Source organism: Ursus americanus, chromosome 7 (genome assembly GCF_024610735.1).
Source record: "Ursus americanus isolate L20-20 chromosome 7, mUrsAme1.1.p, whole genome shotgun sequence".
NCBI classification, from domain to species: Eukaryota; Metazoa; Chordata; class Mammalia; order Carnivora; family Ursidae; genus Ursus; species Ursus americanus.
In genome coordinates, this window is record NC_142133.1 from 67,672,609 (window position 1) to 67,698,445 (window position 25,837).

General features: G+C 41.1%; 1 protein-coding gene across 12 annotated transcripts in view; it reads left to right on the forward strand.

Annotated features, from left to right (window-relative positions):
* The window catches only part of ITSN2 (intersectin 2), a 133,243-nt gene that overhangs the window by 91,158 nt on the left and 16,248 nt on the right, over positions 1 to 25,837 (forward strand). For all 12 annotated transcript variants that reach the window (XM_087863815.1, XM_087863823.1, XM_087863822.1 and 9 more), the window contains 2 exons: positions 342 to 533; positions 25,040 to 25,161. In XM_087863815.1, the coding sequence (XP_087719941.1) occupies positions 342 to 533; positions 25,040 to 25,161 (314 nt within the window). The remainder of the gene's footprint in view (positions 1 to 341; positions 534 to 25,039; positions 25,162 to 25,837) is intronic.

The window sequence follows — 25,837 nt, forward strand, 5'->3', positions numbered from 1 at the left end:
TAAAAGCAATGTCACAATTAGAACTTCCTTTCTAAAAAGTTCTATGTAAAAACAGCCAACTGTTCATGATACTTGAACCACCTTATTGCTTCAGATTTTTCGACGTGGAATTGCCCTGCTCTCATACTTAAAGTGCAGTAGTTCATGTGGATTAACTGTAGCTGGGAGAGTCTTGTTTTGTAAAATAAGGAATGGAAGAAGGAGGGTGAGTGAGAGCAGCTCAAGGGAAATTTTAGCCTAATTTTAACATCTAATGTTAGAGTAATTTAAATCTGAGGGCAGTTTTAACATGGGATCTTTGTAGGAATAATTAATCTGTTATTTTGTTCTTTTTTTGGTAGTGTGTCAGGTGATTGCCATGTATGATTATGTGGCAAATAACGAGGATGAGCTGAATTTCTCCAAGGGACAGCTTATCAATGTTTTGAACAAAGATGATCCTGACTGGTGGCAAGGAGAAATCAACGGGGTGACTGGTCTCTTTCCTTCAAACTATGTTAAGATGACAACAGACTCTGATCCAAGTCAACAGTGTGAGTAATATCAAACTGTTTGCCTCTCAGCTAGTGCAAAAGCTTTGATATGCAGCACTGCATATTCTGTCCCAGAGCGTATCTTAGACTCAGCACTCCTAGCAAGTATATATTAATGATGCAAGCAGTAAATTGCAAAAGGAAATTTTTCACAAAATCATAAGTTATACTGCTTTAAATACTTTTTTTCTTAGCTTTAAACCTTACTATTAGACTATCTGAAAAAATGTATAACTCTTTCACAGGTTCTTGGGTATAAGAGCAGTCTATGCTTCAACTTCCCTTTCCACCATCCTTTTTTTACCTCTAATGATCTCTTTCTCCGTAATAAAGAGCAGCCAGTAATTACCATATTCATCTATTCAAATTACCCTTTGAGAGTACAGGTGCTCTTAATTTTGCAACCTTCTCATTTAATATCCACATATTTACACATCATCCAGGTTAGCAGAAAATTAAAAACCTGTTTAAACTGTTGGCAAAACTCTGTTAGGTGATTTTTTTTGTGAGATACCTAATGCTATAAGAGATACATGAATCAAGATCTGTTTCACTATTTTTAGAACAAGGATCCAGATCTCAGTGTGAAACATAGTATTATATAAAATTATCTCTTAGCAGTTGCCTAGCCTTTCTTATATTTGACAATAAACATGCATTTATAGTGGAGAATAAACAGCACTTGGAAATACTTTCTACCTTTATAAAATGTCACTTTTCCCCACCCTTTTGATTTTGTGTTTTTTTTTTTTTTTACAAAATACATCATGATTCATCATGATTTGTATTTTTATCATTGTGAAATTATCTAAAATATTTAGCCTTTCATTGTAGTTTCCGAGAACATATAAATGGTAACCCGGTCAATCTGAGATATGCTGATGATTCCGTGCACATATTATGCATTTATACTATATCTTATCATTTTGAAATATTAGTGCATTATTTTCACTATAGAACTTGTAGCTCTAAAGATAGTTCTGATCCTGGGAGAAGACTTTCCTTGAGATAAAGCAACTAAATTTCCCAATTTGGTTGTGGGAGGAGTTGAGTTTTGTATGGTTTGAACATTCCCCAAAAATGTGGGCTACCTAAATGACCGTTTTTAAGCTCTGCTGATGGTTTGGCAGCTTCCAGAGCTTGCCTGTGCATCTACTTAATTAGACATACCCGAGGTGCCTTCCCTGGCCCTGAGAGGGGAAGATACTTCTCAGACCTCTGGGATCTGGAAGCTCTTTGGCTAGTGAACCTTGGAGGCACCCAGTACAGCGGTACATTTAGCTTTTCTAGTGCCCGCATGTGAAGGGACGGGTTTCCGAGTGCACTGTTGTTGTTTATCTTGCTTTCCAGTGGAGGAACACTTTTTTCCAATTAAGTCTTATATAATAAGAAATATAAAGAACAGATAAAAGCTATTCTAAAGGAAGAACAGCCAGGAGTATATGAGTCTGTGAAAACTGGTTAAATTTTAAATTACCATTTGTGTTTCTTGGGCCCTTAGATAATTATTATTTTCATTTTATTATGTAATTAGGATGTTTTTTTTAAAGATTGAGAATTTTAATAGTTCAGATTTGTTTAGTTGATGTTGCATGTTACTAGTCAAATTTTTTCTCACCCACTTAATTTGCTTTATGTTCATTTTATTCCTCATTTTTCTTTTTATAGGACCCAATGTTGTCTTCCAGTGCGAAAGCACCCCAGAGACCCACTATCCAAGTTTGACTCTAGCGTGGAGGCAGGGCAGGCAGCCCTGATCAAATATCTCCTACACAATTCATTAACTTCGTTCGAATGTTAGAGCCACTTGTGATTATTTCTTTGTGTTTCTAATTTATAGTTAAAATTTGTAACAAGTTAAAGGATAGTGGGTCTTTGTGTGGCTTTCCCTGCTGTTCACTCTGGCATCCTTTAGCATTTTTCTTCTTTTTTAATTTGGTAATTGTAGGTCATTAGCATGCATATTGAGTTTGCCCTTACATGGTGGGAGTTCAAACACACAAAGACCCACTATTTGCACAAACTATTCTCACTGGTTTGGAATGGGCTGCCGTGCTTTCTAATGTTACTGCAACATGTATATTCATTACAATTCAGATAAAACTTGCTTATGTTTTGCTCTTATGTTTGATCTAATCCTAATCACAGTGAGCTCTTAACTGGTTCAGTATGTGATTTGCTCCCAAATCTGCACTGTTTACTCTGTTACTTTCTAGTATGCCACCAAGAGTACCAATATTTAAATTCGTTTAAAGGCCAAGAACTGGAAATAACCTTTTCTCTATTTTCTGTGTATTTCCGGGTGGGAGAAATAACACTTCTGGGAAGCTTTTCTCAGAAAAGAGGAAAGCAGCCTGCCCCAGCAGAATGTGCAGAGCGGCTGTTTCCTCCGTCTCAGCTGCCCACGAACGGGCACTGTACTGTGGGAGTTCCCTTGGGGTCCGTGAGCTCTGGGCTAATGATGATCCTGCACCATATGCTGTAGCAGTTAGTGGTTACTTCTTTATTGGCGACCTAAAATTGGATTCTTTTTGAGGAATGGAAGGCTCCCATCATTGACGGTGAGATAGAAAACCTTCCCTAGCTTAGCGTTTAGATCTAGAATACATTCTAAAGTCAAAATTCATGATACCTATTTTAATTAGGTGACTACTGTCCCAGGTCATAAAAGGACACGTGTTGACGTTCTTCTTAAAGTATTTCATAAAAATCATAAAGAATCCTTGAAGAGTTTAAATGCCCCTAAAGCAGGCATACAGGCTCTGCTCAGTCAGGAATGAATTCCAGTGAAGGAAAGTTGTGAGAGCGGGCGTTCTTCTATGTCCGTGAAGCTGCTCTAAGGCTAGAAGATTGATTTTACCATCCAGAATTCTCTGGCTAATATCTTGTCTTCAGACACATTGGCTACTTTGGCATAGGATTTTACTCCTTTTCCTTGAATTGAAAACAGTTTAAAAATAATAAACATTATTATAAATAAGTAAATGATGTGAGAGTACCTAGCTGAAACAAAAAGGGTTTTAGTAGGCAGTATTAAACTGTATTTGAAAATCAATGAGAAGTTTATGCAATTTAAAATGTTTACAAACTGCAGTGCAATCTACTGTTTATGAATGTCAGGGTATTATCAGGAAAAGTGTACATACAATCACAGAGTCTTATTTCCTCACAGAGTTCTTTAAGGAGAGTGAAATACCTTTTTATATCTCTGAGTTTCAGTTAGAGGCATATTTTGTGCAATATTTATGTTAATGTGCCTATACATTGTGAATGAATAATTCAGTCTTGCCTAAATCATAACTTTTTTCTTGAGAAAGAATCGACCGTTTAGGTAGAACTTTACAAAGTTCAGATATCTGTGTTTCAAAATGCTTAACATTATTGGGATGTATGATGATCTATATGTGTGCTCCCTGGGGCAGGGATTTCTAGTTATTAGACCACCTCGGTCTTTAGCATTTGGCATCATCATGGTACTTTTATAAAATATGACATTAATAAGAAAGCAATAATAACACTTTACAGGTGGAATAACAGATTTGCCTGCAGTCAGTAAAGGAGACAGTGCAAAGACTGAGTCATTGTGAATTCAGCTGATCTTCCAAATTGTGTGGATTACTTGGTCTTGCCTTTTATTTTCTGGACTTTCTGCTTTTGCATTCTTTGTTGGGTTCAGATTAAGGACAATTACTTTAAATCCATTTTAAGCCCTGAGAGTGGAAATCAGACCACTGTTAATTAGCCACACAATTTGGTATAACATTTTCTCTTTATAATTTTGATTTTGGGCTTATCTAATACACTGATAAATTATTTCAAGGATATTTTTATAGCTCATATCGCTTTGTTGTAACCCTGATAAATATAAGTTATCAATAATGACATTCAGGCAGAGCTTAGCATCTGTAATCAATCTGAAAAACAGTACGTTCATCAGATACCCATAGACTAAATCAAATCACATAACGGCATATTTAAGCTGGGTGTTGGTCTGGAAAATAAGTTTGCTGTATTTCCTGAAATACCACTCTTTGTGTAGGTATTTTGCCATATTTTTGAGAGAAAGCTAAAAGTAAAGGAACTTGAATGACATGTAAGAGTAATCTAAATCCTTCTTAAAAGTGCACGCAGTCAGTCCTTCGAAGTCCCTCCCACTCAGCCACACTGTTTGCTCTCTCCCTCATTCAGGATAAGAGGCAGCTTTCATTTGGCTTAGAAAGCAACATTAGAAGGAAAGGGTTTATCAGGAACACGGAATTTTAAAATGGAAATAAATCTGAACCCCATAGGAAGAATCCAAATACCTGTTTATTAAAAAAAAAAAAAAAGCTTGTTTATTTAAGAATTGTAGTATGTGATAATCATTTTTAAAGTATGGATTAAACCTGATAGGTTTTCCAGTGATGAAAAAAACCAGTTCTCAAACCAAAGCTGATTTTTTAGCAAATTTGAAAATTTAAGTCAATCCCACCCATTATATAGTTTCCTCTAAAACTTTATCTTAAAGGGTCATTTTAAAATAATACAACTATTAAAAAATGTAACTGCTGTTTTAAAACACAATACAAATACTGATAGTTTAAAAGAAAGTGGGGGAAGGAAAAGTAGAGAAAGAAATGCCAATTCCAGTCCAAAGCTTTATTTGCCAAGTTTTTCTTAGAATAAATTTTACCAAGTTATAAGTTCTTGTAAATAGAATCTATAATGGAAATACTGAGAGACTTTGCCAAAAGTGGCAGTATTGGATGCTGCTGTGTTGCTACTGTAATAAGTTATTAAATTGTTGCGAAGTGCTGTTTTTGCCTTAAATTTTTATTTTGTGTGTCTTGAAACTATAGTATAAAGATATTGAGATTGTGCAGATGCTGGGCACGCTTGGCATGAGGTCATCTGTTTTTATTTTTACAAAATTGTAATATAACTATGCAAGTGTGTTTATTAAAAGGACACAAACTACATTACTTGTATTGTGTATTTCTTTTGAAGCACCCTTTGAAATGTGTTTTCAATTATATGTAGTTGTGATTGAATTTCTTTGGAATTTTTCTTTTTCCTTAACGTAGTCTGTGGGTACAGGCCAGCGAATTGTTTTATATCACAGAAGGCAGAAGAAATTTTTAAATGGTCAAGATCGTGATAATTTGATACAAGATAATCATATGTATCTCAAAGCAAAAGAAATATTTATTTGAAAGTAAAAGAAAATATAATCCATAGACTACTTATGTTATTTACAGTTTTTACTCCAACTTTTTTCTAAAAAGATTGGAGGGAACTTACAAGTTGATAGTCATTGCAGATGCAAGATAAAACATTCTTAGTACAAAACAAGAGTCTATATGAAAGAAACTGCAGTGAGTGCTTGGAGGGAGTAGACTTAAGTAGAGGGTTACACTTAAGAAATCAAGTTGGTGGTTTCACCTTGAATGAAAAAATATGGATCAAAATCCACCCCATCTATCAATGTCTGGCATAAGCAGCCTCTTCCCAGAAAACCTTTCCTCATCTCTGGAATTGAGCATTTGCATAAGGCCAAGCAGGGGACTAACTGCTGAGAATATGAAAATGAGTGTCAGCTAGTCCTGGGCTCAGTTATTGCATTGCTCTGTGAGGGGGTCAGGCACATAGGCAGGTAATTCTAGAACAGCATGCTGATAATAAGCGCAGTAATAGGCATTCCCTGGGCACCAAGAGAGTACAGAGGAGGAATACCTCATTCACTGTAGATTGGTGAATTAGAGAAGACTTCCTGGAGGAGGCAACTCTGAGACCGATAAGATAAATCAGAGTAAGCTAGATGGGGGGTGGGATGGTGAAGAGTATGATAAAGCCAAGAAACAGTGGAGGTGGGGGAGGGGCAGTGATTTTTATAAGCAGTTCATTATGGCTGGAGTGAAAGTGCAAAGCCAGAAACACTGAAAGATGGGGCTTGAGAGGCAGACCAAAGGCTAAATCAGAGATTCTCTAGCTCGAATGAGAGATTCATTGGGATCACCTGGGGTGCCTAAGTCTTCGTGTAAATGTCCTAAAGCATGGTCTGTGTGTGGGGATTTTTCAGAGCTCCCCAGATGATTCTGCTCTGAAGCCAAGGTGGGGAAAAAGGGATGAAACAGAGCTAAGAACTGTGTCTGAAGGAACATTGGCAGGAGTTACGGATGGATGGGATGTGTGGGCAGGTTTGTATCCTGGTGATGGAATAGTGGTGCCGCCAGCTACAGTAAGGAATCAAGAGTTAGGGGAAGAAGAAAAGTTTGGTTTTGACTACAGAGCATCAATGGGACACCCAGTAGACCCGTGCAGCAGGTGGTCAGAGAGGACTGAGCCACAGCAGCAGGACATCAGCCGGTGGCATGAATGCAGGCTGATGGCATTGAGCCCATGAACGTAGGTGAGCTGACTGTCTGAGGGTGTCAACAGTTACAGGTGGGACAGTGAAGGCACCCACGGACACAGGAAACAGATTCTAGGAGAATAAGGAAGCGCTGGCTGTACAACCATTGCTCATACCAGTGAAAAGAAAAGAAGGAATGTGCCTTCATTGAGCACTTACCAATCTAGGTACTTTTCTGAAGTTCCCAAACGTTTTTCCTCATTATTATTTCCTTTTTACAGATATGGAAATGAAAGCAAAAGCTAAATAACTTGTCCAAGTTTACACAGCCAGTAAGTGGTAGACCTGGGTTCAAACCCACATGCTTTGGCTCCAGAGCCGATACTCTCACCGTCTACACTAGTGTGTGGGCACTGCCACCCTGTTTAGCGCAGTGAGGCTCCGCAATACGACCATCGCTGGAAGCAGGGAAAAGGAAAGAGGAAAGATCAGAGGCGGCTCAGTGTTTCCTCTTTGTAGCAGGTATACACAGAGAAGCAGGAGGCAAAGACTGATTATGACAAACAAGGACAGGAATCTTTAAGAACCGCGTCTGGAGGGGTAAAGCTATAAACATAATCGCTTCTTTTGGTAGCAGCTTTATTGAGATATAAGTCATATACCATACAGTTTATCCATTTGAAGTGTAGAATTGAATGGTTTTTAGTATATTCAGTGGTTGTGCGACTATCACCACAGATGGCTAGTTCCAGAACATTTTCATCACCCTCAAAAGAAGCCCTGAACCGTTTAACCCTGTATCCTCCTATCTTCCTGTACAACGCCCACCCCCAGCCCTAGGTAGCCACTAATCACCTACTTTCTGTCTCCGTATGTTTGCCTACTCTGGACATATCATACACACGGAGTCGTAAAATGTGTAGCTTTTGTGGTTGGCTTAGTTTACTCAGCATAGTATTTTCAAGGTACAGCCATGCTGTAGCATGCCGCCATACTTCATTTCTTTTTATGACTAAGTAGCATTCCATTGTATGGGTATACCACATTTTGCTTATCCATTCTTTAGTTAATGGACATTTGGGTTGTTTCTACTTTTTGGCTATTATGAACAATGCTGCTATGAATACTTGTGTACAAGTTTTTGTGTGGACATACATCTTTATTTCTTTTAAGTATACACTAGGTAGGAGTGGAATTGCTACATCAAATGGCAATTGTGTGTTTAACGTTTTGTTGGTTTTTTTTTTAAGATTTTATTTATTTGAGAGAGACCAAGAAAGCACATGAACGGTGGGGAGGGGCAGAGGGAGAGGGAGAAGCAGGCTCCCTGCTGAGTGGGGAGCCCGATGAGGGGCTTGATCCCAGGACCCCAGGATCATGACCTGAGCCAAAGGCAGATGCTTCACCAACTGAGCCACCCAGGCATGCCCCTGTGTTTAACTTTTTGAGAAACTGCCAGACTATTTTCCAAAGTAGCTGCACCATTTTACATTCCCATCAGCAGGGCACAAGGTTTCTCTTTCTCCATATCCTCAGCAACACTTGTTATTATCTAACTTCTTATTGTAGCCATCCCCCTGGGTGTGAAGGGACATCTCATTGTGGTTTTGATTTACATCTCCTCAGTGGCTAATGATGTTGAGCATGTTTTCATGTGCTTGTTGGCTATTTGCGTATCTTCTTTAGAGAGACGTGTATTTAGACCCTTTGCCTATGGTTTGAGTAGTTTGTCTTCATAATCACGTTTTGAACTTTGTTTTAAACAAGAACACGTTCTGAAATACACGAGAGATGTCAATGCTGTTGTCAAAAGGCAAAATCACTTAGTCAAAGGGAGGGATAAAATCAAAGAGTGCTAGAGCGAATGTGCCGGGGAGTGTGGTGTGAGGGTTGCTTTGAAGCCCGGCTCTCCCCGCTCACTTCCTGAGACAGCCGCACCTGTGTATAGTGAGGTTGAGAAACCTACACTGCAGATGCGACTGAGGGGTCTCTGAAGCACTGGGTCAGTGTCTAACACGCAGAGACTAGAAATAACAGCTAACATTTACTAAGCCTTTGCTTTGTCCTGGGTGATGGACTGGGTACTTTGGGTACGTGTCTGGGTTAGCCAGTGGTGGAGTTAGAACTCGAGTCCCAGTCTGACTCCAAGGCAGAAGTATGTGGAACAGTGCATAAGAAGTTAGCTGTGGGACACAGCTACTCATTGCATGTGTAACAGAGAAAGTATGTAGGTACCAGTCGTCACTTAGACACAAAAATGAGTTAAAGGAGAGTGAGAGCTCTGTTGGCATTTCCAGAAAAGTGCCCCTTTTCTCCTCTAGAATTCAGGCCGGCAAGCATCAGACCAGGTCACGTTTATACACACTGTCGTGCGTGGTTTGCCTCAAGGAGAATGGCTGTGTAAGCACCATTTAAAATGGCTTGGCATTTCAGAGTGTAAGACTTAAACCAAGAGGCCTAGATGTAGGGACTCCGTAGCTCTAAATTCTGCCCTAAGTCTCTTAGCCACCAAACTTCGGAGTCTGTGATTTACACAGCAGGGGTCAGAGTGATAATCTGTTGTTCAGAGAGTTGATGAGAGGTGGTAAATCGTCATACGCTTGTTGGTAACGGTTATTTTTATGTTCAGATTAGAGGCTATATGTTGGGCGGACACGAAAACTAGAGTTGCATGACACCTCTTCCTAATGTGCTGTGTTTACATAGCACATCAAGTCCCTCAGTTGGGTCCGCGATAGAACTCTGGCAGTCTAGGTGTCGCAAGGATCAGCCTGAACAAGACTCCTTCGAGGCTGAGCCTTGGAGGCATCTCTGTCTACCAATAGGAGTTCTTCGCTTTCCTTTAGGCTTATGACCTTTCACTCTAGAGTCAAAAATAAAAATAAAACCAATAAAATGTTTCTTTGTCCACTGGTGTTTATCAGCAGACTTGCTTTGGGAAGTCTGGAATACTCCCATTTACTGATAACCAAATATTATCCTTTCTGATGGTCTGCAATATTAGAATATAATATTAACTTCTGTTTTTGTGCTTAAACAACCTGACTCCTGGTGACAAAGAATTGACAGGCATCAAGAAGACATCGAGTTTAAAAATTTGTTCAACAATTATTTAAATTTCCAAAAACAAAATCGCAAATATCTGTGGCTTCATGGTGGGAGCATACTACCTGGTACATAGTTTGTATTCAATAATAGTGGCCAAGTGGATCAACTGCTATTCTTTTACAAAATAAGATATCCAGTAGTTTTCTGGTGCCCTGACAAAACTTCTGTATTAAAGGCAGTCTTCAGGGGCGCCTGGGTGGCTCAGTCAGTTGAGCGTGCAACTCTTGATTTCGGCTCAGGTCATGATCTCAGGGTCGTGGGGTGGAGCCCCAGCGTTGGGCTCTGTGCTCTGTCCAGAATCTGCTTCTCCCTCCCTCTGCTCCTTCCCCCACTCGTGCTCTCTCTCTCTGTCTCTCAAGTAAATAAATAAAATCTCTTTTTTAAGGCAGACTTCAGAAAATGCACACAGTTTAGTCATCTGGATTTACTGTTAAAAATTGTCTTTTCGCTGAGCTTCGACTCAGTGAGACTGAAAACCATTATGTGATCCTCTGGCTGCTTCTTTAGGACAGAGAATGGCGTTGTTCAGTGGCATTGCTCTTCTCACAATGGGCAAGGACTTTTCTGGGACTTTATGACATAATGCGAACAAGCTCTCTTTGTCTTCGTCATCACAAACCATCTTTTGTCCGATCACCTTTTGGAATCTTCGCAGAGCTCCCTCCTCTGCTTTCTTAGGCATCTCTCATTTGCTTCTTGCTCTCGCGTGCCTTTAGTCTGCAGCTGCCTCCCAACTCTGTGGGACACAGTTTACACGAGCTGTTATTCGTTGTGTATAACTCAGCTATCAGTCTCTGTGTCCTCACGCAAGTTGTGGGGTGGGAGCGGGGGGGGGGGGGGTCCTGTGGCCCTGGGGACTTTCACCTGATCGTCGCCATGATCTCTCCTTTCTTACTTTCCCACCCTTCCTGTCTAGCAGAAAGAATTTACCAGTAAGTTTTCATCATTCTCTCTGGCCACCTGTAGTCTCCTGCAGTTCAGACCTTATCTTCATATCACATAATACTTGTTGAAGACCTACTATGTGTCAGACACTGGGGATATAGCAGATTAAAACACGGGGAAAAAAATTTCCTCCCCTCTTGGAGCTGACATTTAAGTAGGGCAAGACAGAAAACAAACAAAATGAATGAATATGTCATGTCTTGGAAAATTAAAGCAGGTTAGGGAAAGGGAGGGATGGCTTGGTGGGGGAGGGTTGAAGCAGACAGATTTCAGTTTTAAACAGGCTTCTCAGATAAAGCCTGTCTGAAGTGGTGACATGGGAGCAAAGAGTTGAAGGACAGGACAGCTGTCTGGAGGGAGCCATGTAACTATCTGGAATATCATTCTAGGCAGAGGGAAGAGCACATGTCAGGGCCTCCACCAGGGGCATGACCGTAATGCTTGAGGAACAGTGTGGAGGCCGGTGTGGCTGGAACAGAGGGAGAAACAAGAGGAAGACCTGAGGACAGAGGGTTAACTGAGGAAATGGGAGAGACTGTCTACGTTCTTAGAGGCTGTTTTTAAGTATTTTGGCTTTTGCCGGGAGTGACAAGAACCCATCAAAGGGTTTTAGTCAAAGGAAGGACATGATCTGATGTGCTTTAACAGGATAACTCTGGCGTGCTAGATGAAAGCAGGGGTTGGGACAGGGAGGGGCTCAGAAGCAAGCAGACACGTTAAGAGGCTAGTTCAGTAACGCAGGTGAACAGTGGTGGTGGCCCGATCAGCATCATCCAAGTGGACATAATGAGAAGTAATGTGGACATAATGAGAAGTCGTCAGACTATGGGTGTATTCTGAGGATATAGCCAACAGGTGGATTGAATGTGAGATGTGAGAAGAAAAGTATCAAGGGTGTGCCTAAAGATCCTGGCCATAAGCAACCGGAAGATGGAATTGCCATTAAATGAAGGCACATGATGAGGGAGGAGGGGCAGGGAAGATGATTAGGAGTTTGGTTTTGGATATTACCATTACTTACCTTTAAGATCGATAAGTGGAGATACTGGGTAGGCCGTAGAACATGGTGAGATCCAGAGGATATATTCAGGCTGGTGTATACGTTTGTTTGGGAGTGCTTCAGTGCGTAGGTGATACTTAAAGCCACCAGACTCAGTGGCTGGATGTGGAGAAGAATTACAAGGCTGAGACTTTGGGTTCCAACATTAAGTCTGCGGGTTTTGGAGGAGCTAGGAAAGGAGAGGAGGAGACTGGCCAGTGAGGTAGGAGGACGTGAGGCGAGGTGGTGACCTAGAAGCCAAGTAGAGAAGGATTTTAAAGGGGAGGGAGTGATCCACTGTCACAAATGCTAAAGGAGGAAGTGATGTGGAGCTTTAGAACCTCTTCTTCTTTAAACTATAAGATTTGAAAATAATTTTAATGTTTAATTTTTCAGTTACAGTCAGGAAATGTTTTTACACAGTAATATAGACTCTGGTATTTGTTGAAATTAATTCTATGGGTGCTTGAGAAGAACATGTGTTCTCTTGCATATGTGTTCATTATATTAATACCTGTTAATATTCAGATCTTTCATTACTAATTTTCATTGAGAGAGATGACAGTCCACTACTTTGATTATAGATTTTTCAGATCTTTTTTCTTTTTTCCTCTCTCCCTCCTTGCTCCTCTTCTTTTTCTTTCTTTCTTTTTTTATCTTTCTTTCTCTTTCTTTCTTTCTTTCTTTTTCTTTCTTTCGTTCTTTCTTTCTTTCTTTCTTTCTTCTTTCTTTCTTTTTCTTTCTTTCTTTCTCTCTTTCTCTCTCTCTCTCTCCCTTTTTCTTTCTTTCTTTCTTTCTTTCTTTCTTTCTTTCTTTCTTTCTTTCTTTCTTTCTTTCTTTCTTTCTTTCTTTCTCCCCCCCCCTTTTCAGAGGTAATTTTGTCTGTTAATTTTACATTTTGAGGCTGTCCTGTTGCACATAAAATCAAAATTATTATATTATCCTAAATATTTACAATGTTTACACAGATCTTTGAAAGCCTAATTTGTCTGCTGCTAATAAAACCTCCCTAGCTGCTTTTTAATATTTTGTAAATGTGTAGCTTTTTCCAAACCTTTACTTCTGACATTTCTGTAACATTACAGATTAGGTGTCATAAATAGCATCTAGCTGAATTTTTTTAAGTTTTAATTCCAGTATAATTAATATGCGGTGTTATATGAGCTCAGGTGTACAGTATAGTGATTCAGCACTTCCGGACATCACCAGTGCTCATCACAGTGTACTCTTCATCCCCATCACCTGTTTCTCTCACTCCCACCTACCTCCTCTTTGGTAACCACCAGTTCTCTATACTTAAAAGTTTTATATTTGTATCTAAGAGTTTTTTTGTTTGTCTCTTTTCTTTGTTCATTTGTTTTATTTCTTAAATTCCACGTATGAGTAAAATCATATGGTATTTGTCTTTCTCTGACGGACTTATTTCACTTAGCATTATACATTCTAGCTCCATCCACTTCTTGCAAATGGCAAGATTTCGTTCATTTTTATGGCTGAGTAATATTCCATTGTCTATATATACCACACATCTTCTTTATGCATTCATCTTGGGCTGCTTCCATAATATGGCCATTGTAAATAATGCTGCAGTAAACATGGGTGTGTGCTTATCTTTTTAGTTAATGTTTTCATATTCTTGGGGTAAATACCCAGTAGTGGAATTACAGTACTGTATGGTAATTCTATCTTTAATTTTTTTAAGGAACTTCCATACTGTTTTCCACAATGGTTGCAAGAGTGTGCATTTCCACCAGTAATGTAGGAGGGTTCCTTTTTCTCCACATCCTTGGCGACACTTGTTGTTTCTTCTGTTTTTGGTTTCAGCCTTTCTGACAGGTGTTAGGTGATAGTCATTGCAGTTTTGATCTCTATTTCCTTGATGCTGAGTGGTGTTGAGCATATTTTCATGTATCTGTTGGCCAGCTGGATGTCTTTCTTGGAGAAATATCTGTTCATGTCTTCTGCCCATTTTTAATTTGGTTATTTGGGGTTTTTTTGGTGTTCTTTATGTATTTTGGATACTAACCCTCTATCAGATATGTCTTTTGCAAATATCTTCTCCCATTCTTTAGGTTGTCTTTTGTTTTGTTGATTGTTTCTATTTCTGTACAGAAGCTTTTTATTTTGATGTGGTCCCAATAGTTTATTTTTGCTTTTGTTACCCTTGCCTCAGGAGACATATCTAGAAAAAACTTGCTGTGGGGGCACCTGGATGGTTCAGTCAGTTAAGCATCTGATTCTCTATTTCAGCTCAGGTCATGATCTCAGGGGTCATGAGATCAAGTTCCACATCAGGCTCCATGCTGAGTGTGGAGTCTGCTTGAAATTCTTTCTCTCCCCCTCCCTTTGCCCCTCCCCCTGCTCATGTGTGTGTGTGTGCGCGCTCTCTCTCTCTCTCTCTAAAAGAAATAAAATCTTTAAAAAGAAGAAAAGAAAAAACTTGCTGTGGATAATATCAGAGAAGTCACGGCCTGTGTTCTCCTCTAGGATTTTTATGGACTCAGTCTTAAATTTAGGTCTTCAATCCATTTTGAGTTTATTTTTGTGTGTGTTGTAAGAAAATGGTCCAGTTTCATTCTCTAACATGTAACTATCCAGTTTTCCCAACACCATTTTTTGAAGGGACTATTTTTTTCCCATTGCATATTCTTGCCTCCTTTAAAGGTCAAAGGTTAATTGACCATTTAATCATGGGATTATTTCTGGGCTCTCTATTCTGTTCATTGATCAGTGTGTCTGTTTTTGTGTCAGTACCATACTGTTTGATTATTACAGATCTGTAGTATATTTTGAGATCTGGGATTGTGACACCTCCAGTTTTGTTCTTTTTCCAAATTGTTTTGGTTACTTGGGGTCTTTTGTGGTTCCACACAAATTTTAGGATTATTCTAGTTCTCTGGGGGAAAAAATGCTGTTGGTATTTTGATAGGGATTATATTAAATCTGTGGATTGCTTTGGGTGGTATGGACATTTTCAACAATATTTGTTCTCAGAATCCATGAACATGGAATATCTTTCCATTTGGGCATTCTTCTATTTCTTTCATCATTGTTTTATATATAAGTTTTCAGAGTACAGGTCTTTCATCTCTTTGTTTAAATTTATTCCTAGGTACTTTTTCTTTTTGGTACAATTGTAAACGGGATTTTTAAAAAAAATTTCTCTTCCTGCTACTTCATTATTAATGCATAGAAAGGCAACAGATTTCTGTATATTGATTTTGTATTTCTTCCTGATTCATTTTTGGGAGGTTATATGTTTCTAAGAATTTATCCATTTCTCTAGGTTGTCCAGTTTGTTGCCATATAATATTTCATAATTTTCTCTTGTAATCCTTTGTATTTCTGTGGTGTCAGTTGTTATTTCTCCTCTTTCATTTCTTTTTTTTATAATAATTTTTTATTATGTTATGTTAGTCACCATACAGTATATCCTTAGTTTTTGATGTAATGTTCCATGATTCATTATTTGCGTATAACACCCAGTCCTCTTTCATTTCTGATTTTATTTGAGTCCTCTCTTTCTCTCTCTGTCCTGTTTTCTCTTTCTCTCTCTTTTATGAGTCTCGCTGAAGGTTTATCAATTTTGTTGATCTTTTCAAAGCATCAGCTCCTGATCTTACTGATCTGTTCTATTATTTTTTCAGTTTCTATTTTATTTATTTCTCCTCTAATCTTTATTATTTCCTTCCTTCTACTGGTTTTGGGTTTCCCTTGTATGTAGCTGTGTTCTTTTTTCTTACTGCTTTTAAAATTCTCTTTATCACTACTTTTTACTATTTTAATTACTGTGTGTCTCGGTGTGAACTTCCTCGGGTTGATTTTGTTGGAGCCTCTCTGTGCCTCTTGGATCTAGATTTCTGTTTCCTTTCCCAGATTCAGGAAGTTTTCAGCTATTATTTCTCCAAGTAAATGTTCTGCCCCCCTTTTCTCTCTTTTCTACTTCTGGGATCCCTATAATATAAATGTTATCACACTTGATGGTGTCACTGAGTTCCCTTAATCTGTTCTTATTTTTTTTTTAATACTCTTTTTTTCCCCTTCTCCTGTTCAGCTAGAAGTGCTTTCCATTACTCTGTCCTCCAGGTCACTGATCCATTTGCTTCCTCTAGTCTATTCTTTATTTCCTCCAGTATATTTTTAACTTTGGGCATTGAATTCTTCATCTCTCATTGGTTCTGTGTGTGTGTGTGTGTGTGTGTGTGTGTGTGTTCTGTCTCTTTGTTGAGGGTCTCATTGAGGTCGTTGACTCAAGTCCATTGAGTCTCTTTATGACCGTTACTTTAAATTCTCTGTCAGGTCTATTACCTATCTCTATCTCATTTAGCTCTCTTACTGTGATTTTGTCCTGCTGTTTCATTTGGGACATATTCCTCTGTCTCCTTGTTTTGTCTAACTCTGTGTCTGTTTCTCTATGTTAAGAAAGTTAACTACATCTCCTTCTCTTGAAAGTAGTGGCATTATGAAGAAGAGGTCCTGTAGTGCTCTGCAGTGCAAAGTCCCCTGTTCAGCAGAACCTATTATTGTAGCTGAGCTGCATTTGCCTTCAGTGTAGGTGTCTACAGTGGCTCTCTCTGCCTGTTGTAGGCAGGGTTGGGTCCCTGTGTTGTTAGTGGGCCATTCTGGGGCCACCTTGGGCTTAAGTTTGGTCAGACCAGTCATTGACCAGAACCGCAGTAGCACTGAATTGTAGGGTGCTCTCCTGTGTTGACCCCTGAGAAGCTTTTGTTGGTGGGCAGGACTACAGGCAGGCCAGATATCTACCCCTAGCTCACTGCTGGAGCCAAAGTGGAACTGATATGTGTAGTTTTCTTCCCTTCTTCCTGGGGCAGGAGTCACTCTGGGGTGGTGCTGACCCCTCTCGGGGCTCCTTGCACACTGCCATGTTTGTGGCACTGCTTTGGATGGATTTCTGTCAAGGTCAGGTTGGAGGGGTGGGTGCACAGGAGAACACGGGGCGGGGCACCTGGTGTTAGCAAGCTAGATGAGAATGTTTGCAATGCACTGATTCCCACAAGTGTTCATGTATCTACGCAGGGGGTCAGGGGAGAGAAATGGTCCTACCAGCTCCTTTGCTCTTGGAGAAGTCTCCCAAAGATCCCTGTCCCTCCAACATACGTTCTGAGATTAGTAAATAAATCTTCCCATATACCCAAGCATTTTTCAAACTGCTGCTTCTGTGCTATTTCTCAGTAGAGCTATTTGTTATGCTCTTTAAGGCGGGGACTCAGTTTTCTATCACCCTGTGGCTCTCCCACAGTTTTGCCCACTGATTTTTATTTTTTTTTTATTTTAATAATGATTTTTTATTATATTATGTTAGTCACCATACAGTACATCCCCGGTTTTCAATGTAAGGCTCGATGATTCATTAGTTGTGTATAACACCCAGTGCACCATGCAATATGTGCCCTCCTTACTACCCATCACCGGTCTATCCCATTCCCCCACCCCCCTCCCCTCTGTAGCCCTCAGTTTGTTTCTCATAGTCCATAGTCTCTCATGTTTCATTCCCCCTTCTGATTACCCCCCCTTTCTTTATCCCTTTCTTCCCCTACTGATCATTCTAGTTCTTATGTTCCATAGATGAGAGAAATCATATGATAGTTGTCTTTCTCTGCTTGACTTATTTCACTAAGCATTATCTCCTCCAGTGCCGTCCATGTTGTAGCAAATGTTGAGAACTCATTCTTTCTGATTGCTGAGTAATATTCCATTGTATATATGGACCACAACTTCTTAATCCAGTCATCTGTTGCAGGGCATCTCGGCTCCTTCCACGATTTAGCTATTGTGGACATTGCTGCTATGAACATTGGGGTGCATATGGCCCTTCTCTTCACTACGTCTGTATCTTTGGGGTAAACACCCAGTAGTGCAATGGCTGGATCATAGGGTAGCTCAATTTTTAACTTTTTAAGGGACCTCCACACAGTTTTCCAGAGTGGCTGTACCAACTTGCATTCCCACCAACAATGTAGGAGGGATCCCCTTTCTCCACATCCTCTCCAAAAATTGTTGTTTCTTGCCTTGTCTATTTTTGCCATTCTAACTGGCGTAAGGTGGTATCTCAGTGTGGTTTTGATTTGAATTTCCTTGGTTCCAGGTATTAAGCCCCACTGATTGTAAGAACTTTCAAAGGTAATCCACTCTGGTTTATAAAGCCAAATATTATGGGGATTGTCCTCCCAGTGAGAGTCCCCTGTGCCCAGGGTGCCTGGTGTGGAGTTTGCTTCTCTCCCTTCTCTGTGCCCATGGCATCCCTACCTCCCAAGGACAGTCCTACAGGTCACTTTGGCTCCCAGCTGAGTCTCTGCCCTTCCTGGCCTTTTCAGTGTGGCCTCTTCTGTGCACTTAGCTATGCAGAATCCTGCCAGTCTTCCTGACATTTTCTGGGTTATTTACACTGATGTCAGTGTTACCTACCTGTATCTGTGGGATGAGGTGACCCTAGGATCCTCCTACTCTGCCATCTTCCCCAGCATCTACCTGAATTTTAAAATCCAATCTCAAGTCTTCTTGTAATTGACAGATTTAAGTAATTTACATTTATTGGAACAATGGAATACTTCTATTCATATCCATCTTATTATATATTTTCTATTTACAATGCTTTTCTTTCTTCTTATTGTTCTGCCTATATGTTACTTCTGTTGCTTTGATCAAATTTACTTCCTTTATTTCCCTTTACTGGTTTGAAAGTTATGTTTTCTCTGTCTATTCTTTGAGTAGTTACCTTTCCTTTTCTAACATATGTGTTTGCCTCCACACAGTCTAAATTTGATGTTTATATTCCTTCTGATAAGTGTGGGTGGGATCCTTTATCTCTAATGATTCTCCTTCTGCCCCTCATGTTACTGCTGCTTTGTGTTTTAAAAAAATACTTTTAGGTACATTTAAAATCCACCTTGAATTTATACCATCATTATCATCATTTTATATCATCAATCATTATTTTGATTTTTCACATATTTACTAGTATTTTTGCTCACCCTTCCTTCCCTCCCTCCCCTCCCTCCCCACTTCCTTCCTCTTTCTCTTTCTTTTTTCTTTTCTTTTCCTTTCTTTTCTTTTTTTTCTTTCTTTTTCTTTTCTTTTCTTTCTCCACCATTCCTTACATCTCATTATTCCTTCCTTTAAAATTTTTATTTACTTATTTATTTATTTGAGAGAGACAGAGATAGTGAGAGAGCACTAGTGGGGAGGAGAGGGAGAAGCAGGCTCAATCCCAGGACCCTGAGATCATGACCTGAGCCAAAGGCAGGTCACCTTTGGCTGACTGAGCCACCCGGGCACCCCCTCATTATTCCTTCTTATTATATTCCTTCTTCCCAAAATACACCTCTTAATAGTTCCTTTAGTCAGTCTATTAGTGGTAAATGCTCTCAAACTTTGTCTGAAAATGTTTGTATTTCTCCCTCCATGAATGGTATATAATTAGAATCCTGGTTTGACGGTTATTTTTGCTCAGTACCCCCTACTGTTGTGTTGAGATGCGTACAGCCAGTGTGATTCCTGTTCCTGTGTAGTTATTTTGCTTTTTCTTTTTGGCCATCTTAACCTTTTTTTTTTTTTTTTCTCCTTGGTGTTTTGCAGTTTAGGTATGGATTCTTTTTTTCCCCCCCTAATCAGGAATCATTGTTCCTTTTGAATATGTGGAGGTATATCTTTCATTAATTCTAAAAAATTCTCAACCATTATAATCTCAATATTACTTCTTCCCATTATTTCTGTTCTCCCCTCCTGGACTCCCATTAGATGTATGTTGGACCTTGTCATTCTGTCCTCTGTGTTCCTTAATCTCCATTTTATGTTTTCCATCTTTTTGTCTTTCTGGGCTACATTCTTAATTTCTTCATATCTGCCTTCAGATTTATTAATCCTTTCCTCACATGTGTTTGATCTGCTATTTAATTTATTAATTTATTATTTCCATGATAATATTTGCCATTTTTATTATTAGTTTCTTTATATATCTGCCCATTCTTTTTTATAGACTCTGTTTATGGTTTCAAACCTTTCATGTATGTCTTGGGTTGTTTTAAATATACATATTTTACCTTTTTTTTTTTTTTTTAGATTTTATTCTATTACCTATGTTTTTGGGGTTTTTTTAAAGATTTTATTTTAAGGGGCGCCTGGGTGGCACAGTCATTAGGCATCTGCTTTCGTCTCTGGCCTGATCCCGGCGTTCTGGGATCAAACCCCACATCAGGCTCCTCTGCTAGGAGCCTGCTTTTTCCTCTCCCACTCCCCCTGCTTGTGTTCCCTCTCTTGCTGGCTGTCTCTCTCTGTCAAATAAATAAATAAAATCTTTAAAAAAAAAAAAACATTTTATTTTAAGTAATCTCTACACCCAACATGGAGCTCGAACTCACAACCCCAAGATCAAGAGTTGAACACTGTACCAACTGAGCCAGCCAGGCGCCCCTCTTAGGGTTCGTTCTGGTCATCATTTTTTATTTATGGTGGATCATTCCTTATTTTTTGTAATTTTTTACTTTGAGCTCATCTTTAGTGAGACTTGGTTTTCCCATGGAAATCCTGTGGAACCAAGGTTGTGAGAGAGACCCCCTGGACAGTTGTACATTTTCTTTGGCCAGGCACCCTAAGGGTATCACCAGCCAGGGACCAGTTTCTCTGTTAATCTATCAGTTTTGGAATTCTTTTTTTTTTTTTTTAAGATTTTATTTATTTATTTGACAGAAATAGAGACAGCCAGCGAGAGAGGGAACACAAGCAAGGGGAGTGGGAGAGGAAGAAGCAGGCTCATAGCGGAGGAGCCTGATGCGGGGCTCAATCCCATAATGCCGGGATCACGCCCTGAGCCGAAGGCAGACGCTTAACCGCTGTGCCACCCAGGTGCCCCAGTTTTGGAATTCTTGAACTCCAAATTTATGTGAGATGCAAACCCAACAATTTTTCACTTCTTTACTCCGCAGACCTAAAAGCTCTCCTGTCTTCTCACTTTTCTAGCAGAAGGATTGTTTTCCAGTTAGCCCTATATTCTCCTTCCAGAGCCTCCTCTCATTGGCCAAACCTGGGCAGAAGCCAACTAAAATAGGAGCTTATACAAGCAGCCTCTGGGGTTGGCCTCCCTGCAGTACAGAGCAGAAGAAAGGTGAGAAACAGGTCTGGGGACCAACCCAATAGTCTGCCATTTGACAAATATTTCCTGACCTCCATGGTCAAAACACTGTGTTAAATTTGATATTATCAAACTGTGGGTGATACAGTCTCTGACCTCCAGCGGGAGAGACGTACTAACTAACTAACTATAGTGCAGGTTACATTACGTGAAATGTTAAATACAGATGCAAACTGGCCTGGAAGCACAAGAAAGAGGCAGTCTGGGGGTAAGTGGGACAGGGATGGGAAAGTTTCCCTGTAGCAGGGTCACGTGAGCTGTACCTTGAAGGGTTAGTAAGATGACCCTGTGTGGAGAAGAGGACATGGGCAGTGTGTACCACGTGTACAGCACGTCATGGGGACTGAGCCTGGGCTGGGGTAGCTAACGGGCAGGCTACCTGGTCAAAGGTGAGGCTGCAAATGTAGGCCATGGGTGGATTATGGAGACTCCGGAGCCCTGTGCTGCTAAGCTAAGACGTTATTCTGCAAATAGCAGAAGCCACTAAAACTTTCTGTTAGGGAAGGAACATAATAAAAAATGTTCCAGCTGGCTTGAGCTGTTCAAGAGAAATATAATGTAAGTGATAAATGCAGCCCATATGTAATTTAAAATTTTTCCAAAAGCCACATTTTAAAAAGTAAAACATGGAATTAATTTGAATAATTTTTTTTACTTTTAACTAAAATATTGCCATTTTAATATGCAGTCAGCATAAGAATTATTAATGCATTATTTTATGTTCTGGTTTTGTACTAGGTCGTTGAAATCTGGTGTGTGTTTTACACTTCGAGCACCTCTCTGCTCGGACTGGCCACAGTTCAGATGCTCAGTAGGCACGTGTTGCTAACGGCTCAGATGTTGGACAGTGTGGGTGGGAAGGACCGCAAGGGGCCAAAAGCAGAGGGTTGGCTAAGGATGCCAGCTTCAGGAAGAAACAGGATCCCCCATCCCCTGACACAGGAAGGAAGTACAGGGGTGTGAGCAGGGAGATGAAGGGCAGAAGTAAAAGGGCTACCATGTCTTTATTTCTTTGCTCTGACATCAGAGGTAAGAACTTCTGAAAGTGAGGGTCGGGGTCAAGTTGGAAACTTGAAGAGAATAAAAGTTTAAGAATCATTGTAATGAAATGCACAGGGCTACGTTAGAAGTGGAATATAAGGATGGTCCCCGCATTCATCCTGATAAAACTAATGTTGTGCATGTTCTAGCCGTAGAAATGATAAAACAGGGGCACTGGGGTGGCACAGTCGGTTGAGCATCTGACTCTTGGTTTCAACTCAGGTCATGATCTCGGGATCATGAGATCAAGCCCCACATCAGGCTTCTGTGCTCAGCACAGTCTGCTTGGGTTTCTCTCTCACTCTCTGCCCCTCCTCGCCCTCTAAAATAAATGAATTTTTTTTAAAATGATAAAATATCTGAGACTTTTCCTATTATTCCAAGGTACAGAACAGATAGGCTGATGCTTGTGGGTTTTACTGTAAATCGTTGTTTCCCAAAGTGTGATACCCATATCCCCATGGTACCCAATGTGATGGCACACAAAACAGTACCGAGGAGGACTTGTTGGTTGGTTGGTTTGTTTCTTAAGCAAGCTCCATGCCCAGTGTGGAGCCCAATGCAAGGCTTGAACTCATGACCCTGAGATCAAGACCTGAGCTGAGAGCAGATGCTTAAGAGTCAGATACTTAAACCGACTGAGCCACTCGGGTGCCCCATAGGGGGACTTGTTTTATTCTGATGGTTATGTGTGTATTTTAGTGAGTATTAGAAGAAACATAAACAGTACGTAAAACCCACGATTCCCTACATACTTAGCCAAACATGAGTAAATTTACAGAGGAGGATTATGTAAAGCACAGGTGGAATGTGGATGTAGCAGAACGTGAGTGGCTGAAATCTGTAAAACACAAGTGTAAGAGGTGGAGTGACCTTAGAAACTTAGAAACGGTTCTGAGGGCTTCCATCTGAGTCGGCTGGTGGCTCTGACCCGTGATCCCGGGTCGCGTCACGATCAACATTTCCCCTCCGGCCTCCTCGCTCCACACAACCTCGTCAGACAGGCGTCTGTATTAGCTTTACGGGGTCAGAACACTGGTCTTCCTGCGGCTGTCCCCTGCAGAACAGAATACAGTACGGTCCCCAGAAAAGCTGGCTAATTTCGAACATGACAGTGGCACCATGATGTCTTCTTGAAAGCGCCAAACACAACCTGCCTTATTCTATTTCTGTTTTACTGTGAGAAGAGTTTTTTTTTTAAGCTGTGGGCACCATGTACAGAAAAGAGACCAGTTTTCTTCCTTAGAACTGTTAGCCCAAATCTATACAAAACATATAAAAACTCAAAGGCAAGCAGAAAGAGAAACCCCCTTGAAAAGCCCGGTCTGCTCCTTGCATTTTCTGCCTCTGTGGCTTTATGTGTTCCCAGTGCCAGACAAGCACGTCCCCGAGCGGTGCCTCCGTATCTGTCCCCACCCTGCCCCGTCGATGAGGGCTGGGCACGGTTACACCTCCACGCGCTGCCTTCCGTGGTTACCTCAGCCACGAGGCCCATCCACGCCTCACTCGGCTTCCTGTCTCCCTCGTGTGTAGCAGGTACCTACCTGCTTTTTCTTCTTGTCTGAGGTAGGGCTACCTGAGGTAGTCCCCTGTCACCGTGCATAAAGCAAGCCCTCAGCTACGTACCACGCAGTTCTGGAATTGTGTCACTTCACAGTCTGACATTCAGTTAGGCTCCCATGTGCTGACTGAGCTGAAGTGAATGCAGTGCCACTCACCCTGATGCCAGGCTGCTAGAGACTTCCCTCAAGGTCTTATGGTCGTGGTGTCCCAGAACCAGTTCTTTATTCTAGTGGGTTAAGGCAGTGGTCTTGTTGGGAACTGCTGGATCCCGGGGATTTCAGGTTTCCTAACCTTAACACTTAACTTTCAGAAATCTAGAGAAATGTTCCTCAAACATTTTTTAACAGTAAGAAATATAGTCTACATACCTAACAAAAAGTACTCACAGAACAATACTTACCAGTCCTGTGCACAAGATCGTTTGTATTTGTTTGTTTAATGCTAAGCCTGACCCACATTTTTATTTATTTACTTGAGAGAGAGAGAAGGGGAGGGGTAGAGGAAAAGAGAGACTCTCAAGCAGACTCCCCACTGAGGGCAGAGCCTGATGCAGGGCTGGATCTCATGACCCTGAGATCATGACCTGAGCTAAAATCCAGAGTCAGAGGTTCAACCAGCTGAGCCACCCAGGGGCCCCCAACCCACATTTGTTTTTAAGATTTTATTTATTTGAGAGAGAGCACAAGCAGGGGTTGGGGCAGAGGGAGGGGGAGAAGCAGACTCCCCACTGAGCAGGGAGCCCGATGTGGGGCTCCATCCCAAGACCCTGGGATCATGACCTGAGCCAAAGGCAGACGCTTGACCGACTGAGCCACCCAGGCACCCCCTTTTTTAAAAGGCATTATTAATTTATTTGAGAGAGAGAGCCTAACCCACATTTTTAAAAAAACTAAATTGACGTAAGGATCCACGGATGGCTTATGACCTGCACTTTGGCAAACACTGGCCTCAAGCATTTGATTGATTTAATCATTTCAGTATCTTTGAAAATGTCCTGAGGTGATGAGAACTGCATAGATTCTTCATAAGTTCGACACAGTTCTGATCTCTCTGAGGCCATTTCTAAAAATCTAATTCTGTCATTTATCTGGACAAGAAGTTAGGGCCACACTGAGATGTTATGGGCGTTGCTGCTTGCTGCTCGGAGTGGCGGCTGGTCAGGCCGGCTTCCCGCAGGTGCGCACCGCTCTGGGGGACACCGGGCACGGCTCGGGAAGCATGTGGCTTGTTCAAGGCACCGTTCATAAGCCCAGCACATCTGCTGATACATGTCTGTTTCCTGCAAAGAAGACTAAAATACTCTTTTGGAACTGTGCCCCGTCTTCCCGCAGGGTGTGCTGATCTCCAGAGCCTGGACACCATGCAGCCGGTGGAGAGGAAGAGGCAGGGCTACATTCACGAGCTGATTCAGACTGAAGAGCGGTACGTGGACGATCTTCAGCTCGTCGTGGAGGTGAGGGCCGTGCCTGCAGGGCTGGGGGGCCTCGGTCTCTGAGTCCGGTGTCGCCCTCGATGTGTGCGTTCGCGAGCAGCGACAGGAGCTCCCATGCCCTCAAAACACTTTCTGTGCCCATGGGAGGGCGCGTGAGGAACTTGGGTCAACTCCTTCCCCCAGATTAGCTCAGTCAGAGTGGAGAGAGCAAGAGATGTCCGCTGGATGTGAGAGAGGCCCATCCAGGAAGGACAAGGGTGGCGCGTCGGTGGGAAGGCACTAAAGCAGTCTTTGTCTGCCTCACATTCTTGCCTGTGTTTACTGGGCTCTTCTGACACCAGACATCTTCATAAGCTCTGATATTTCCAAAAGGATTGTGAAACAGTGGGAGTGTTCATCTAACATGCGTATCAGTTTAGAAAACCAAATAGGACCATGTTGTCAAATATCTCCCAGTTGCGGTGTATTTACTGTTGGCGCCGATTCATGTTCCCAGTGACCTCTAAGCCAGCGACAGCCATTAGAGTAGCGCGTAAAATGGTTTGTGTTTGAACAAACAAAATAAGACTTGTCTCCATGGCTCCTAGTTCCCATGTCAAGGCCCTCAGATGAGAAGCCCAGTTAAATAAATAAGCCACCTGAAGGGAATACGTGTCGCCACGCAGGCCCAGCAGGTGCAGCGCAGGCCTGGCTGTGA